This window comes from Festucalex cinctus, chromosome 16 (assembly GCF_051991245.1).
Source record: "Festucalex cinctus isolate MCC-2025b chromosome 16, RoL_Fcin_1.0, whole genome shotgun sequence".
Lineage (NCBI taxonomy): Eukaryota > Metazoa > Chordata > Actinopteri > Syngnathiformes > Syngnathidae > Festucalex > Festucalex cinctus.
In genome coordinates, this window is record NC_135426.1 from 13,892,501 (window position 1) to 13,906,239 (window position 13,739).

The 13,739-nt window shown below is 41.2% G+C and overlaps 1 protein-coding gene across 4 annotated transcripts in view; it reads left to right on the top strand.

The window, feature by feature from the left end:
• Positions 1–13,739, top strand: part of LOC144003105 (neurexin-2-like) — a 392,228-nt gene that overhangs the window by 134,957 nt on the left and 243,532 nt on the right. For all 4 annotated transcript variants that reach the window (XM_077498936.1, XM_077498934.1, XM_077498935.1 and 1 more), the window contains one exon: positions 9,865–9,894. In XM_077498936.1, coding sequence (XP_077355062.1) covers positions 9,865–9,894 — 30 coding nt within the window. The remainder of the gene's footprint in view (positions 1–9,864; positions 9,895–13,739) is intronic.

The window sequence follows — 13,739 nt, forward strand, 5'->3', positions numbered from 1 at the left end:
TCTCATCTCCTGCCAGATACAGCAGAGGTGGTGGAGGAGGGTGGGATTGGTGATCGGTAAGGTAAAATAATGGCTTTGATGGGGAGAAACCTGTGAAGGATGCAAGAAAGGAAACACCAGATGGAGCGGTTTCCTTAAAGAGCTGTCATGGGGCTGAAAGCATCACGCTTGATATGATCTGATGAAGTTGTGACAGATGGGCAGCAGTTTCGTCGAGCGTGGCCCACCCTTTCTTATTAAGCAATCCTCCTAGCGTGACAGCAAACGTACATTTTGCAGTGTATTCACTATTACTGACTGGTGTCCACATCATTACAGAGTACGAAACTCAATAAGATACAAAAAAAAAAATATTTTTATTTTTAACGGACATATGGCTAAGTATTGTGATATTGGCTGTCTTCATGTGTTGCTAGTGATGCTAATCATTAGCATGTGTATGGCGTTATCCATTATGTGTTAGCATTAAGCTACTGGAGACATTTTGAAGCAAATTTCTTACTTCACTGACAACTGCATTTACTATCTACATCTGTATTTCATTATGTTAGACAAAAATAGGCCCAAAACATAGTTTGTATTTTAAGTTTGGAGGAAAACAAACAAAGTGAGTTCAGCAATGCGTGTGGGAAAACTTCTGGATTTTGGCTGATTTTGCAAGGCCCACAGAATATTGTGTTCTATTGCTATAAAAACATGGAACCGATCAAAAGAAAGATAAAAGTATGTTCTTTCATCAGGAAAAAAAAGTATGTTTCTATCTGTTTCCATTTTGCAGCAATTAGCATTAGAATATAGCTAAGTTTCGTCGTTTTTCACAAATGTGTTTGGAATTGTGAGTAATTGAGCTTTTTTTCAACATGGCCTTGGTTGATGTCCTTTGCTCTGCTGCCACCTGCTGGCCGTTTGTGTAATAACTACAATTTCTGCAACCGTTATTTGCAGAGAAGCTGCATCAAAGCCTTCTGCATGCTCTAGCATAAAAGAAACAAAACACATATAAATACGTCTTTGGTTTTATAAGACAAAACATTTTTGGGAGCAAATGAGTTAAAAGTAGGGATGGATGAGTACTGATTCCCGACCTTAGTTCAAGGTCAGTACTTGTGACGATTGCTTGCTCTCTTGTGGTTGTTTTATGATCACGAGCTAGAAATTAAAAGAATTTAAAATTCCCATAAAGATCCAATTTTAAGAAAAATTATATATTTAGATATATTGGTCTTTTTTTGGGGGGGGATTTTATGTATCCAAAGTTCTAGTGGTATCAGTACTTGGTATCTGTATCAGTTGAGTACTTGTATTGGTATCCAACTGAAGAACTATTTAAATGCTTCAAATTGTGCTCAACCAGTAACAATGTATTAATTCTTCGTAAATCATCCCAATAAAAGTTGCCAGAGTCTCCACATAGGCGCTCGTCGTCCTGTTGTCGTGCCAACAAGGGTCAGCTTGGTGCTATAGTGTAGTCAAGTCGTGCACAGGTTGTCTATCCATGTACACAGCTCGCTGCATTTGGAACTTTAAACCTTTTCAGAGCTTTTTTCGGAACCAGCATTTTTCATTGTTAGCCACACACAAACAGACAGTGTGGATTTGTCGGCGGCTTTTCTCCCAGCGCTGCTTTTCCTCTGCTCCCGTCATACGTGAAAAGCCATTCTGCACAGAGCTGGCCTATTTCACACAACAGCGGCACCAGACGTCTCCGCCATTGTGTCGAGCGGTGTCGGAATATTTGTTTACAAGGTTCAGTGCCGTTTAATTTTCTTGTGATCAGCTCACGCTCGTCTCTGCTTTGCCGCCGCTGGCTGCAATTCAGGGCCCCGTTTGTTTGAATATATGCACAGGATTTATTTATTTATTTTTTTTGCTCCTTTTTGTGCTCATCTCTCTAAACTAATTAGGGAAGCTGAACAAATAGAAGCCAACAGGGAGGCGTTTTGCGATTGGCAGCTAATAACCCAAATTGCCCAAGTGAGATTTGATAATAATCAACTATTTGAAATGTGGACATGGTGCGCCATGATCCTGGCATAACTGAAGTTTTGCTTCTGTATACTTCAGTATAAATAAAATAGCCATTTAAATGATGAATGAATTAATGATTTTACCTGTATAATGTAATTTTGGCTCCTGAATTTTGGCTCTGTTAGGGCTGTTAGACGTCACCTTCATTTTCATGCACAATTGTAAACTGTCGTCTGTAAGGTGGCTGTAGCACCCTATTATAATGTTAGAATTACTTGAAAATGTAATAAAATTTGCACTTAACCCCATCAAAACTGTAATAAACCCCAATAATGTAATAATATCACCATTACTGTAATAAAAACTGATTACTCATATTGTAATTTTATTTTTTATTTTTTTTTTTTACTGATAATGTAATACCCTTCATTATTAGGGATTCATTTCATTTTCGGATGGGTCTTTTTTCATGTAAAGCTTGACAGATAATGTAATATGTACCATATGTTTATTTTCAGTACAAAATTCTACATTTTGATTTTTGAGAATCTGCCCCCAATGTGCATTTTTAACTCTGATTTATTTAGTGTTTAACCAACTCTGCAGAGTTAATGAAAATAAGCTCCACCCACTTGATTGGAACTACTTTTTCGCAAAGACTTCTGGGATATGATATGATATGATATATGTAATATAATAATAAGGTGTTACATTAATGCATTCACTCCCAGCCATTTTCACAGAAGCAATCCCCTTTACTCCTGGCTGTTTTACTGAATTTTGAATATTGTGTTCTATTGCTATAAAAACATGGAGCCTACCAAAAAAAAGATTAAAGTCTCTTCTTTCACCAGGAAAAAAAATAAAAAATTCTATGTTTCCATCTTGCAGCAATTAGCATTAGAATATAGCTAAGTTTAATAATTTTTCACAAAGCTATTTGGAATTGTGAGTAATTGAGCTTTTTTTTTTCAACATGACCCTGGTTGATCTCTCTGCAAACCGCTTGTGTAATAATTCCCATTTCTGCAACCGTTCTTTGCAGTTGAGGCTGCATCAAAGCCTAACATATGCTCTAGCATTTAAAAAAAAAAGAAAAAAAAAAGAAAAAGTATAAATACGTCTTTGGGATACAAAAAACATTTAAAGTAGAACGTATTTATACGTTTTTGGGAGCAAATAATAATATTACAAACATTATTGAGCTGTGGGACATTTTTGATTGAGTTAAGTGCAAATTTTATTACATTTACATTTTTTCAGGAAATTATTACAATACAGGTGCTACAAGCAGTGTCGGTCTTTTAATACTGTAATACATTTTAGCACTTGGCATTAAATGTTATGTTTTTGAGTGTGGTCGGATTGAGGATCCAAATGCAGGGAAACGGGGAGGAAGGAATGTACTCAAAAGCAAACAAAAAAAAAATCAAAAAACAGAAATAAGATGCATGGAATCAGAAAAAAAAAATATATATATCACAAGTCCTAGAAACAACATACAAATTAACAAACCCAAACTGGCAACGTAACCCAAAAAATCAATACAAAAAACACTTTTTACGTATGGTCTTTTCTGTCTTATGGATGTTTAATATGCACCCACAATCCAACTCCAAAGCACAAGAACTGAGAGTTTGATGACCGATTTTGCATAAAATGCAAAATATCAGCCGATTACGGTCTAGCCGGTCAGATATTAACAAATTTAATTTCAAAATAAATGAAAAATAAACACTTCCAAAGTCACAAAGAGTCAGTCACAGTGAACCTCCAGCAGACATGGAGATCTCCTGGCGTTCGCTCGGCTCAGCAAACTTGAGTGCATTTTCCCCGCTGGAAGACATTAATTTTCCATTACGGGACATTGTCGTCGTTACCCGCCGCGTGCCACCCCCGACATCAAATAAATAAATAAACAAAGAGCCGAAAGGGCTCACGGCAGGCCGCATTTCCAGGAAATTCGACGTGATTTTAGTCACTGCTAGCGGAGGGGAACGCGACTCGAGCCACTAAACGCTGGCTGAGGGAGGGGAGAGAGTTGTCAAAATGAAACATGAAACATCAGCAGCGGCTCAAGGCGAGGATTTGTTGTGCACTAATGTGTCTCTCTGATTGGAGCTTCCACGGCTCAGAGGAGTGCCGGGCTTTTGCTGCATAGGTGCGTGAGACTGAAACCTTCCATGATGCCAAAATTCAAGAGCAATGACACCACATCCTTTGTTTAAATATTTAGCGTGGATATAATGCCGTGTTGTAGTACTATTCAAGTCCTATACCAAGGCGTCAAGCGCCCACAAAATGGAGGTCGCCTCCTTGGTGCTCATATAGAGTTGAAATGCATTGATTGCTTTTGTATTTAAAGTGTGAAGAACGTCCTCCCCGCTAACGACTCTGTCAGCCTCTCCATCACGTCTGACACCACAATTACCGCTTCCAGGGAGCAAAGGAGGCGAAAACAGAAAATGGACGCTGGAAGGATGCGTTTTGTTGCCCACTCTCCGCTCTCTAATGAGCGCCATTCCAAAAGTGGCAATCAGAGGCATTCAGTCCATGAAATTGCCTGTGCAGAAAAGGGCGGCCGGACCGCTCGTGGGCTGCATCTGCGCTGCCGCTCGTGGAAAATTAGGAACGGGAGAGAGGGAAGTGCAGGTGGGTCATATTGGCGAGATCTCACTTGGGAAACGATGATTAGTTGCGACCTCATAAATGAAAGGAAAATAGAGGTCAGAGGGAGAACTTATTGGTTTCTGCAAGATAAACTGTGGCTTCTCCAGGCCAAAAACTGACAACGCTGACTGGAAAAACGCACGCTGGTGCTGGTGACATCCATGCGCTTTATTTCCCAGCATCTGCTAACCCGTTAGTTCCACTGAGAATCTCCCGTCTCCCTGCCGTAAATTACCCTAAGTGACGATATCATCAATATCCCCGTGGTGTGTTAGCTTCCAGCGGCTAAAACCTGAAATTAGTCCTCGCTCTCTGGCTCGACATATGGAGGTCCTATTTATTTATGAACTGCTTCATTACGACACGAGAGGCAGCTGCTCGCTTCTCTTCCCCCCCTCGCCAGTCTCCGGGTGATGAGGTTTATTTTTCCAGACGGATCCCATGACATATTAGCTGTGTTTTAATGAACAAAATGTGTGCGTCAAAATGATTCACTCAGCATTGCGCAGTTAATTAGATGTGTGGGAGCAGATGAGATGCTCGCTCTTGTTTTGGGTCGCAACCTCAACGCCAAACATTGACATGTTAATTCCAAGTCATTTAAAAAAAAAAACAAAAAAAAACACCAATGACATACCTCCCACTTGGACATTTTGAGTGTTTTGGATTGATCTGTCATATGTTTTTGTTGCCGTATGCATTCTTAATTACACAGCGCGGCGCTGTCTAATGGAAGCTTTAAATACAGTGGCGCATATGTCGAGAGGGTCTCCAAACAACTTAGTGCATCACTCCTGACAGATGATGGCTGTTGCTGCTGTGTAAAGTGGAAAGTGACCATAAAGATTTAATGACTCGCTCGCGCAGGCTTAAGTGTCTTTCCAGGGGGAGGGGTCAATAGTTCCCCTTGGAATTTCAGGGAAAACACACAGAAAATACAATGCGTGTTTACACCGAATCAAGTAGGAAGCATGCTTTTAGAACTGCATGTAAACACAAAGACTGCCGATATTCATAAAAAAAACAAAATATTCTTTATAATAAAGGGCGCACAATATACACACCTAATGACCTCTAAAACACATTTGCAAAAATGTCTTCAGTATTTACATGCACAATCTAATGCTATTCAAAGGCACATTGTTATGTCTGGGGTCACGCCAGGGTTAAGTTTGAGTTCATGACCTGTTAGAGTGGGGATCATGACCGTGAGGTCAATTGTCTGTTTTGAACTGATGTAACTAGCATCTAGCTTCAACTGGTTTTAGGCTATATGATGTTACGTGATGTCAAGGGCTATGTGATGTCAATAATCTTTAATTCCTTTACCTAGTCAACAGCCAATCAGATAATTCCATGTCAGTCCTGTTACCCAAATGTCTAGCTACAACCAATCAGATCGATTCCTTGTCTATATAAGCTTCCTGAGAAGTGTGTGTCTTTGTCGGATTATTACTTCTGTTACCACTGTTCCTCTGTGCAACTCTCGTTGTTTCTCGTCTAGTCAAGTTATGTGAATAAATAGATAAAATCTTATTTGTGTCTGTGCTTTGGGATCCAACCTCCAGCTCATGACACACATTTGAACTTCTACATTTTAATCTGCAGTTATTAGGCATTAATTTAATAATTCATGTTTTTCATACTCATTAGTTTGCACTGCTTGAAATACAGTATATTGAGATACACAGTAAATTCTGTAGCGTAAATTTGACTCCATTTAGAGTGGGGTCAAATAGACTTAGTTTTAGAGTAATATTTACACTTGGAAGAGAGCATAATAAAGAATTTTAAAAAACAAAAGTCACTCAAGAATTGAGGAACAAACTCACGACCTTCAGCTTGGTAGACTGCCACACTACCACCTGAGCTATGCCCCTCCTACTGTTTGCTTATATCCAAGATGAGACCAAAAACATTGTCTTTGGTCTTTTGGAGTTGTGAAGATTTCAACTGACACGAGCGATATACTAACACTAGGGATGCACAATAATATCGGTGGCCGATAATTATCGGCAATTATCGGCCAATTTGACGTCAAACAGATAAACCAGATAATAGAGAAATCTGCCGATAATTATCGGCAATTTGATTTCATACAGATAAACCAGATACTAAAGAAATCCAGCAATAATTATAGACATGCCACGTTGGTCCATCTGTTGTGGTTGTGCCTCATATCAATAAAATTCAGCTTCATGGTGCTTTACATACATTGAAACATTGTGAAAAGTTTATACAATGTTTCAATGTATTTGTTAGACTTATAGTAGGACTCAAAAGCATATTTGAATTCAAATTAATTTTGCAAACAATTATCGGCTTACTTATCGGTTATAGACATCGGCACTTCAAAATTATTGGTTTATCTGTATCGGTTGAAAATAGCATTATCGTGCATCCCTAACTAATACACAGCAGGAGCTGCGTGGCGAAGGGATAGCTCAGCTGTCTCCCAAGCTAAAGGTCGTGACTTCATTGCTCAACCCTTGAGTGACTTTTATTTATTTTTTTCAATTCTTTACTTTACTTTCTTCCAAGTGTAAATATTACTCTACAACTGAGTTTATTTGGTCCCACTTTAAATAGAGTACATTTATTTATTGTTTCACATATCAGAAACCGCTACATAGCTTCATCACACAGTCCTTCCAAGAATGCTCTTGTGTAGCCCAATAATTCTGTTGGCTCCTAAAGAACGTACATGATATGTATATTTACCAATAAAGTGTGTTGGCAAATGTGAGGCGCTCTGAAGTATAGCATGTAACTTTCAAAAGTGGGCACACTCTGTTAATAATTGAAAAGAGCGAGAGCCACAGAGCCCTTTAACACGATTCTATAACTCTCAATATTTCACCTCTCACTATCTCATCCTTTTGAATTATTACAGCACTTTAAATTCGAGCCGTCTCCATATTACTTAAGCTGTGAAAAGACACTATATGCAATATAAATGAGCCTGCTGAGAGGAATTTGTATTCACTTTCAATCAGAAGCATGTTTCAACAAATGTCTTACAAACGGCGTGCGAGCCCTGCTAGCACCTTTGGGTTACGCGAGACATGGCAATGGCAATGATTACACTATGAAACTTTAACTGTGCCCGAGCTGAGTAAGAGCCACTGATTTGTAGATGCCGTTTCCTTTTATAACACACGCCAAGGGTGCAGCAACCTTTCCTTTTCCCCTTCTTGTGTTATTCTACGCGACTTTTACAAACTGGCTCTTGCCATTGCTCGCCTTTTGGCCACACTTTGAATGCTGAAATGCATCATGAATGTTTCCCCGCTGGTGTGTCATCCTACCATTTGGGCATAAAGAGGAAGATTAAGCGCCAGTATGTAAAGTGTGGCGGCCATATGCTGCAAAGAGCCCTGAGAGGATGCTGCTATTTAACATGCCGTCCCATCACCACGGGGGGGTTGGGGAAGTAAACACGCCGCGGACGTGGTCCATGTGTCCATCTGATAGAGGATGGAAAGGGAGCATGAGGGGTGGAAGCAATGGATCGATGCGAGCGAGCGTCGCCGCCGCCGCCTTCAGCATCTGGTGTGCGTTTGTGTGGCTCATCATCACGTCTTCATGTTTGGGGGACATTTTGATGCATTAATGCCTGGCAAGGTCATTGAAGAACATCTTCCTCATAGATGCTATTTAACAACCTACTGTAGTTTCCCCCCCAATGCACATCTTATTTCCCCTGTCATATTTTCCTTGTCCCGCTCTTATTGCTTCCCTGCCTGCGTTGGAAAATGTCTCCAGTTTGGTATGCAGTGAAACGGCCTCTGTTTCGTCGCAGGAGACTTTTCCTTATCTACTTAATGGATTATGAGTAAGGGAACAAAAACAGAGGGTGGTGGAGTGACTATGATTGGAGTCCTTGTAAAGGGCCAACAGAAAACCGGACGGCGGTCAGATAAAGAAAACACCCCGTCGGTGTATTTATTCTGTTTGGGAAGAGGGTTTTAGAAACTACAATAACTGTGATATGAGGCTTAACTTCTGCGGGTGTGATGGATCTCGTTTGTTTGGTGTCAGTCGCCAAGCACCAGACAGTCCAAAACAAGGCAAACGTTTGGTGGTTGAATCTTCTTGACAGTCTCGGATTACATTTCTCAGGCATTTTGGCTCCTTTGGCAACGGTAGGAAGAGGAAGGCCGACCCTCCAATGAGCTATAAGTCTTATTTATCGATTGAGTCGAGACAGGTTCACTTGAATGGTGTTGACTTGCCCGAGCGACTCTTGAAAGTATGTCCCGCCTGAAGTCAAATCCAATTGCTTTGTTTGGGAAGTTGTTTGCTTTTGTCAGATTTAAGATTCCAACAATTGAATCCTCAGGACAGGCTTTTTCCTGCCTAGGGTAGTTTGTTTGTTTTTTTCTTCGTCCACGACATGGCTATTAAAATATTCAGTATTTGCTTTTAGACTGCAGTCTCCATGTTGAGAAAAGGTCATTTTTAAGGCTATCATGAACAACAACCGGTGGTAGGTTGAAGCGCTCCATCTTTTTGCTTGTTCGCGGTTGTTTTTACTCTACAGAAAACTGAAGGTGTTTCCTGGCTCGTATTTTGGGAAGGTTTGAATTAGTTTGGCATTTTGAGCTTTACGGACTCGAACGTTGCCTGTTATCTCGCAGTCCTCGTGAGATGCGCTGCCGACGGTCGGCCAAGTCAGTGTTTTCGACTGCGGCTATTATCTGTGTTGGACTAATCTTTGACTTCTCCAGATAACACATCCGACCTTCTCTGTGTGAGACCTTGCGGAGCGCCATGTTGGTTTTCTTTTCCAACCATTTGAGTACAGCAAGAGCGCATCTAGCTGAAACCTTTTCTGCCAAACAGTTCTGTGTTCCATAAGTACTCCAGAAGGAAAAAAAAAAAGCATTTGTGAGAGCAACAGCCTTCGGGCGTTGCGCCAAATAAAAAAATGCTTCTTTTTTTTTCAAAACCCTTCACACACTTCACTCAAAAAGTGTTTGCTTGTTTTTTGTTGGTATTCTCTCTCTCTAACTCTCTCTCTTTCTCTCTCTCTCTTTCTCTCTTTCGAGCTGTCTCTGTTCTTTTTTCTGTTTTGGTTTGAACTCTGACATCCAAGTCTGCCCCAGGATGTCTGTCACAAACTGCAGTCCAACGTTGTGACAATGCTTTTGTTCTTCCCGTGCCTTTTATGACCTTCTTTTTCTTCCTCTTTCTGTTCTTTTTGTCTATTTGTTCCCTTTCAAGGTCTGGCGCACCTGACGTTAAACGACCAAGGTATGGGTTCATTCCTTTTTGTTTGGGTTCTCTTTTTCTTCTTTATTTGACTCCCGAGGATTTGACTCCTTGCCCTCAGCCCTTTGAACAGATTTTCTTTTTCTTACCCTTTTCTGACCTTTCCTCTGTACCATTTCAATCCTCCCATTTTTCAACCCTTTGGAACATCTTCCCTAAATGCTCTCCACATCTCACTCCTCCGCCCTCTCCCTTGTGCCCATGCCATTGTGTTTTTCCACTGTGACCACCAATGTGTGTCCCACCCCTTGTCCCGTCCTATGGCTAACGTCCTGGACCTTCACCCCTGACCAACATTGACCCCGATGACTTCACCCTGAAGGTAACACTCTTCTGCTATCATCAAAAAAAAGCAACAGTTTCATTGGGAATGCGTTTGCTGGTCATTCACCGACACTTCAAGGTGAAAGTGTTTGTGTCGAATGTGCAGAGTTTTTCATCACCACTCTGCTGACATTCCTATTGTTTGGCAATCCTGTGAATTTAAAGGGCTCTCGTTCAAGTTCTCACGTAGTAGCTGCTGGATTTGAGAAGAAAACACGTCTGCTGTTGTGATGTTTCTGATAACTGTGTTCAGTCCACTCACAGCGTTCATTCATCATGCACTACAGCTCGCTGTTTGTCAGACATGTTTACATCATTTGCAGCTGACTTTCAATACACTTCTTTTTTTCTTTTTTTTAAACACCATGCTCGAGTCCCATTGGCTACACTTCCCTCATGGTTCTCTCCTTCTGTTGACCTTTCTGTGCTGCCGGCCTCCAAGTGAGGACTGTCTTCCCCTCTCAGATTTGCTCTCCTCATTTGTTGACCTTTCTACGCCACCGGACGCTCAGTCAAAATTGTCCGCAGGAAAAGAAAAAGGGAAGTGTCAAAGCCGAGTTCATAAAATCAAAAGGAGCGAACAAGAGCAGGAGTCAGTGAGTGTTCTGACCTTTGCTGCTGTGGGAGAAGAAAAAAAAAAAAAAGCGTCCTCTCTTCTATTATTGCAGTGCATGATTCATGTGGGCAAAGATCACTTTGCTTTAACTCCAACCCTTCAAACTCGAGCCTCATTCACGCAGACGTTCCCCGAGACGTGAAAACACAAGCACTGAATCAGCCCGACAGCATGCTAAAAGGACCTGCTGGATGTATAATGTCGCCAAGCACTTGACCGTATTTCCTCGTCCAATAGTCTTGTATCTTTATGCTAGTAAATTGACGGGCCCTGCATTGAATTTACCCTTCAAACTCAAAAGTTCATCCTTCAACCTAGCTGGCCGTCCCATAACATCCCATACATTCTACAACTAATGTACCGTATTTTCCGTACTATAAGGCGCACCGCATTGTAAGGCGCACCTTCAATGAATGACATATTTTCAAACTTTTTCCATATAAAGTCGCTAAAGCAGAGGCTGGGGTTACGTTATGCATCCATTAGATGGTGCTGCGCTAAAGGGAATGTCAACAAAACAGTCAGATAGGTCAGTCAAACTTTATTAATAGATTACAAACCAGCTTTCTGACAACTCCATTCACTCCCAAAATGAATGAAGAGCTGTTTTATTATTTTCTCTGAGGTAAAGTATTAGTATTAGCGAGCGATCCAAGATGGCAGGATCTTCTGCGCATGCGCGTCACCGATCGTGCAGGGTCACCGATAGCGTCTTGACAGCGCTCAGTATTGATCCATATATAAGGCGTACTGGATTATAAGGCGCATGGTCAGCTTTTGAAAAAATTGAAGGCTTTTAGGTGCGCCTTATAGTGCGGAAAATACGGTAATTCATAAAAGTCTTTGCTGGCTATTTATTTCAGCCGTAATCTTGTCAACAGCCAGATAATAGAAAGTACTAGATGAATGTGAAATCACACATTAGGACTTTATTGATCCAAAGTGCTTACTGGTAGTCTGTATCCACCATGTATGGGACTCATTTCAGGCAGGTAACTTGGACAAAGGACGCATGCAAATACAAATCGGTTATACAGAGAACCAGCTATTCATCGAACATTGCCTAGCCAGCCATTTATATTGATCACCTTGTTTCTACGATTAATATAGTTTGCTCCCATGTGGATGGACCAAAAAAAGTGGGGGGAGAAAAATCAATAAACCTATTTGACGCGTTAGCAAATTACTGAAATATTTTCTACTTTGCATATTCTCCTGCTTCTCTCGGGCGTTTTGAAAAAAGTAGCCAGCCGTTAATGATCACAGGCCGTCACGTCAGCCGTCACGTACCGGGGCCAGAAAAATCAATGTCAAGTCTCCTTAAATCCGCGGCTGTCCTTCACCGCTGATGCAAGGACGAACCCCAGGCCACCGTCACCGTTGATCTCTATCTCGCCGTCTGGAAGAGCTCTTCCAACGCCACATGCTGGGCAGGCAACAGATTAGATTCAATTGCCAACAGTTCCCTTCTAAAAAAAAAAAAAAAAAAAAAAAAGCATGTAAAGTAGATTGTAGGTATTATTTTTTTATTATTGTCGTGGCAGATTGCAGTAAGTTGTTGCTAACATGCTTATGTACCTGAATAAGGGAATCATATTTTGTGATATCAAAGCTCATTAGATGGAAAGAAGTGGCCCGTGGGTGTATTTAGTCAAATAAATGTATAGTTGTTTCCAATTTGCTGCCCATTCATTGTGGTACGGAGTCAGCAGACTCTGAGGTGTTCATGTGCGTCGCTAACAGTTGCCCAGAAGCTATTTTTGGAATTAACAAGCTGGGCATTGCTTGTTTAAAAAAAAAAAAAAAAAAAAAAAAAAATCTAAATTGCTGCTGTTTCCACACTTTGGGATTGCAGATGCTTTTCACTCATGGTCCATTTGGTCTGGTTGCCCAAATTTCTCCTATTTTCGAAGTCAGGTAGATGCATACTGAGAATTAAATTAAGCGAGCCCTGGCAGATAGTCTCCCAGCAGGTGTAATGTAGATCTCCTTGAAGATACCGCAGGGAAAATGAAGGGAGTATTGAGCCTGATCTGTATCTAACCTGCAATGTAATAGACTAGGTCCAGGTCACGATAGCCATCAAGCTCAGAGCTCACTGAGGGCAGTTTATAGACTCACTGTGTTTGTGTGGCCACAGCTGTTTTTTTCTTTTTTTAGGATGGAGCCAACAGAGCTTCATTCATTTTAAATGAATTTCAATGAACTTCTCTTCAAATGACGACATAAAAGTGAACTCAAAAGTTTCTACATTTCCGACTCGTCAAATCACCAATCTCAAGAGTTGATTATTGTAGCCGGTGCTAAACGAGTAGTCCATTTAAATGGCATAATTACAGTCACCGGGCTGATGCTGATTGACAGGGCTGGGCGGAGGCTACACTGTGGGACCTTGAGCGGCGAGGTGTGTGAAGGTCGTTGCCGGTCCGTCGGGCTGCCACTCTTAGATCGGTCGGAAGCGCACGCGGCGTTTCCGAGTCGAGGCACGCGCCGTTATTGGCAGCCTCACTTGGAGAAAGTGACAGCGTGAATCATGCGTGCGGTGAACACGCACTTCAACGACACGCACGTTCTTCAAAGAACGGGCTCCGTTTAGCACTTTTTTTTTTGGCACCGTCCAGAACAACAACACACTCCTTGATCGTCATCAGCAGCAGTAGCAAATTACAGTTTTGAGTCACATTCACAAAACTGTCAATCAAATTCCACTAGCACAACGTCGAAAATCTGTGCTAATTTACCTCCGCTTTTCAATAATATTAACGATTGTTGCTAATTTTGTCCAATAGAAGTCTCACTGACTACCACGGACCACCATAAGAACCACTTACCACTGAAATGCCTTTCTAAAATTGGATGTTGCTCAGGATTTGGAGGCTAAAACGAG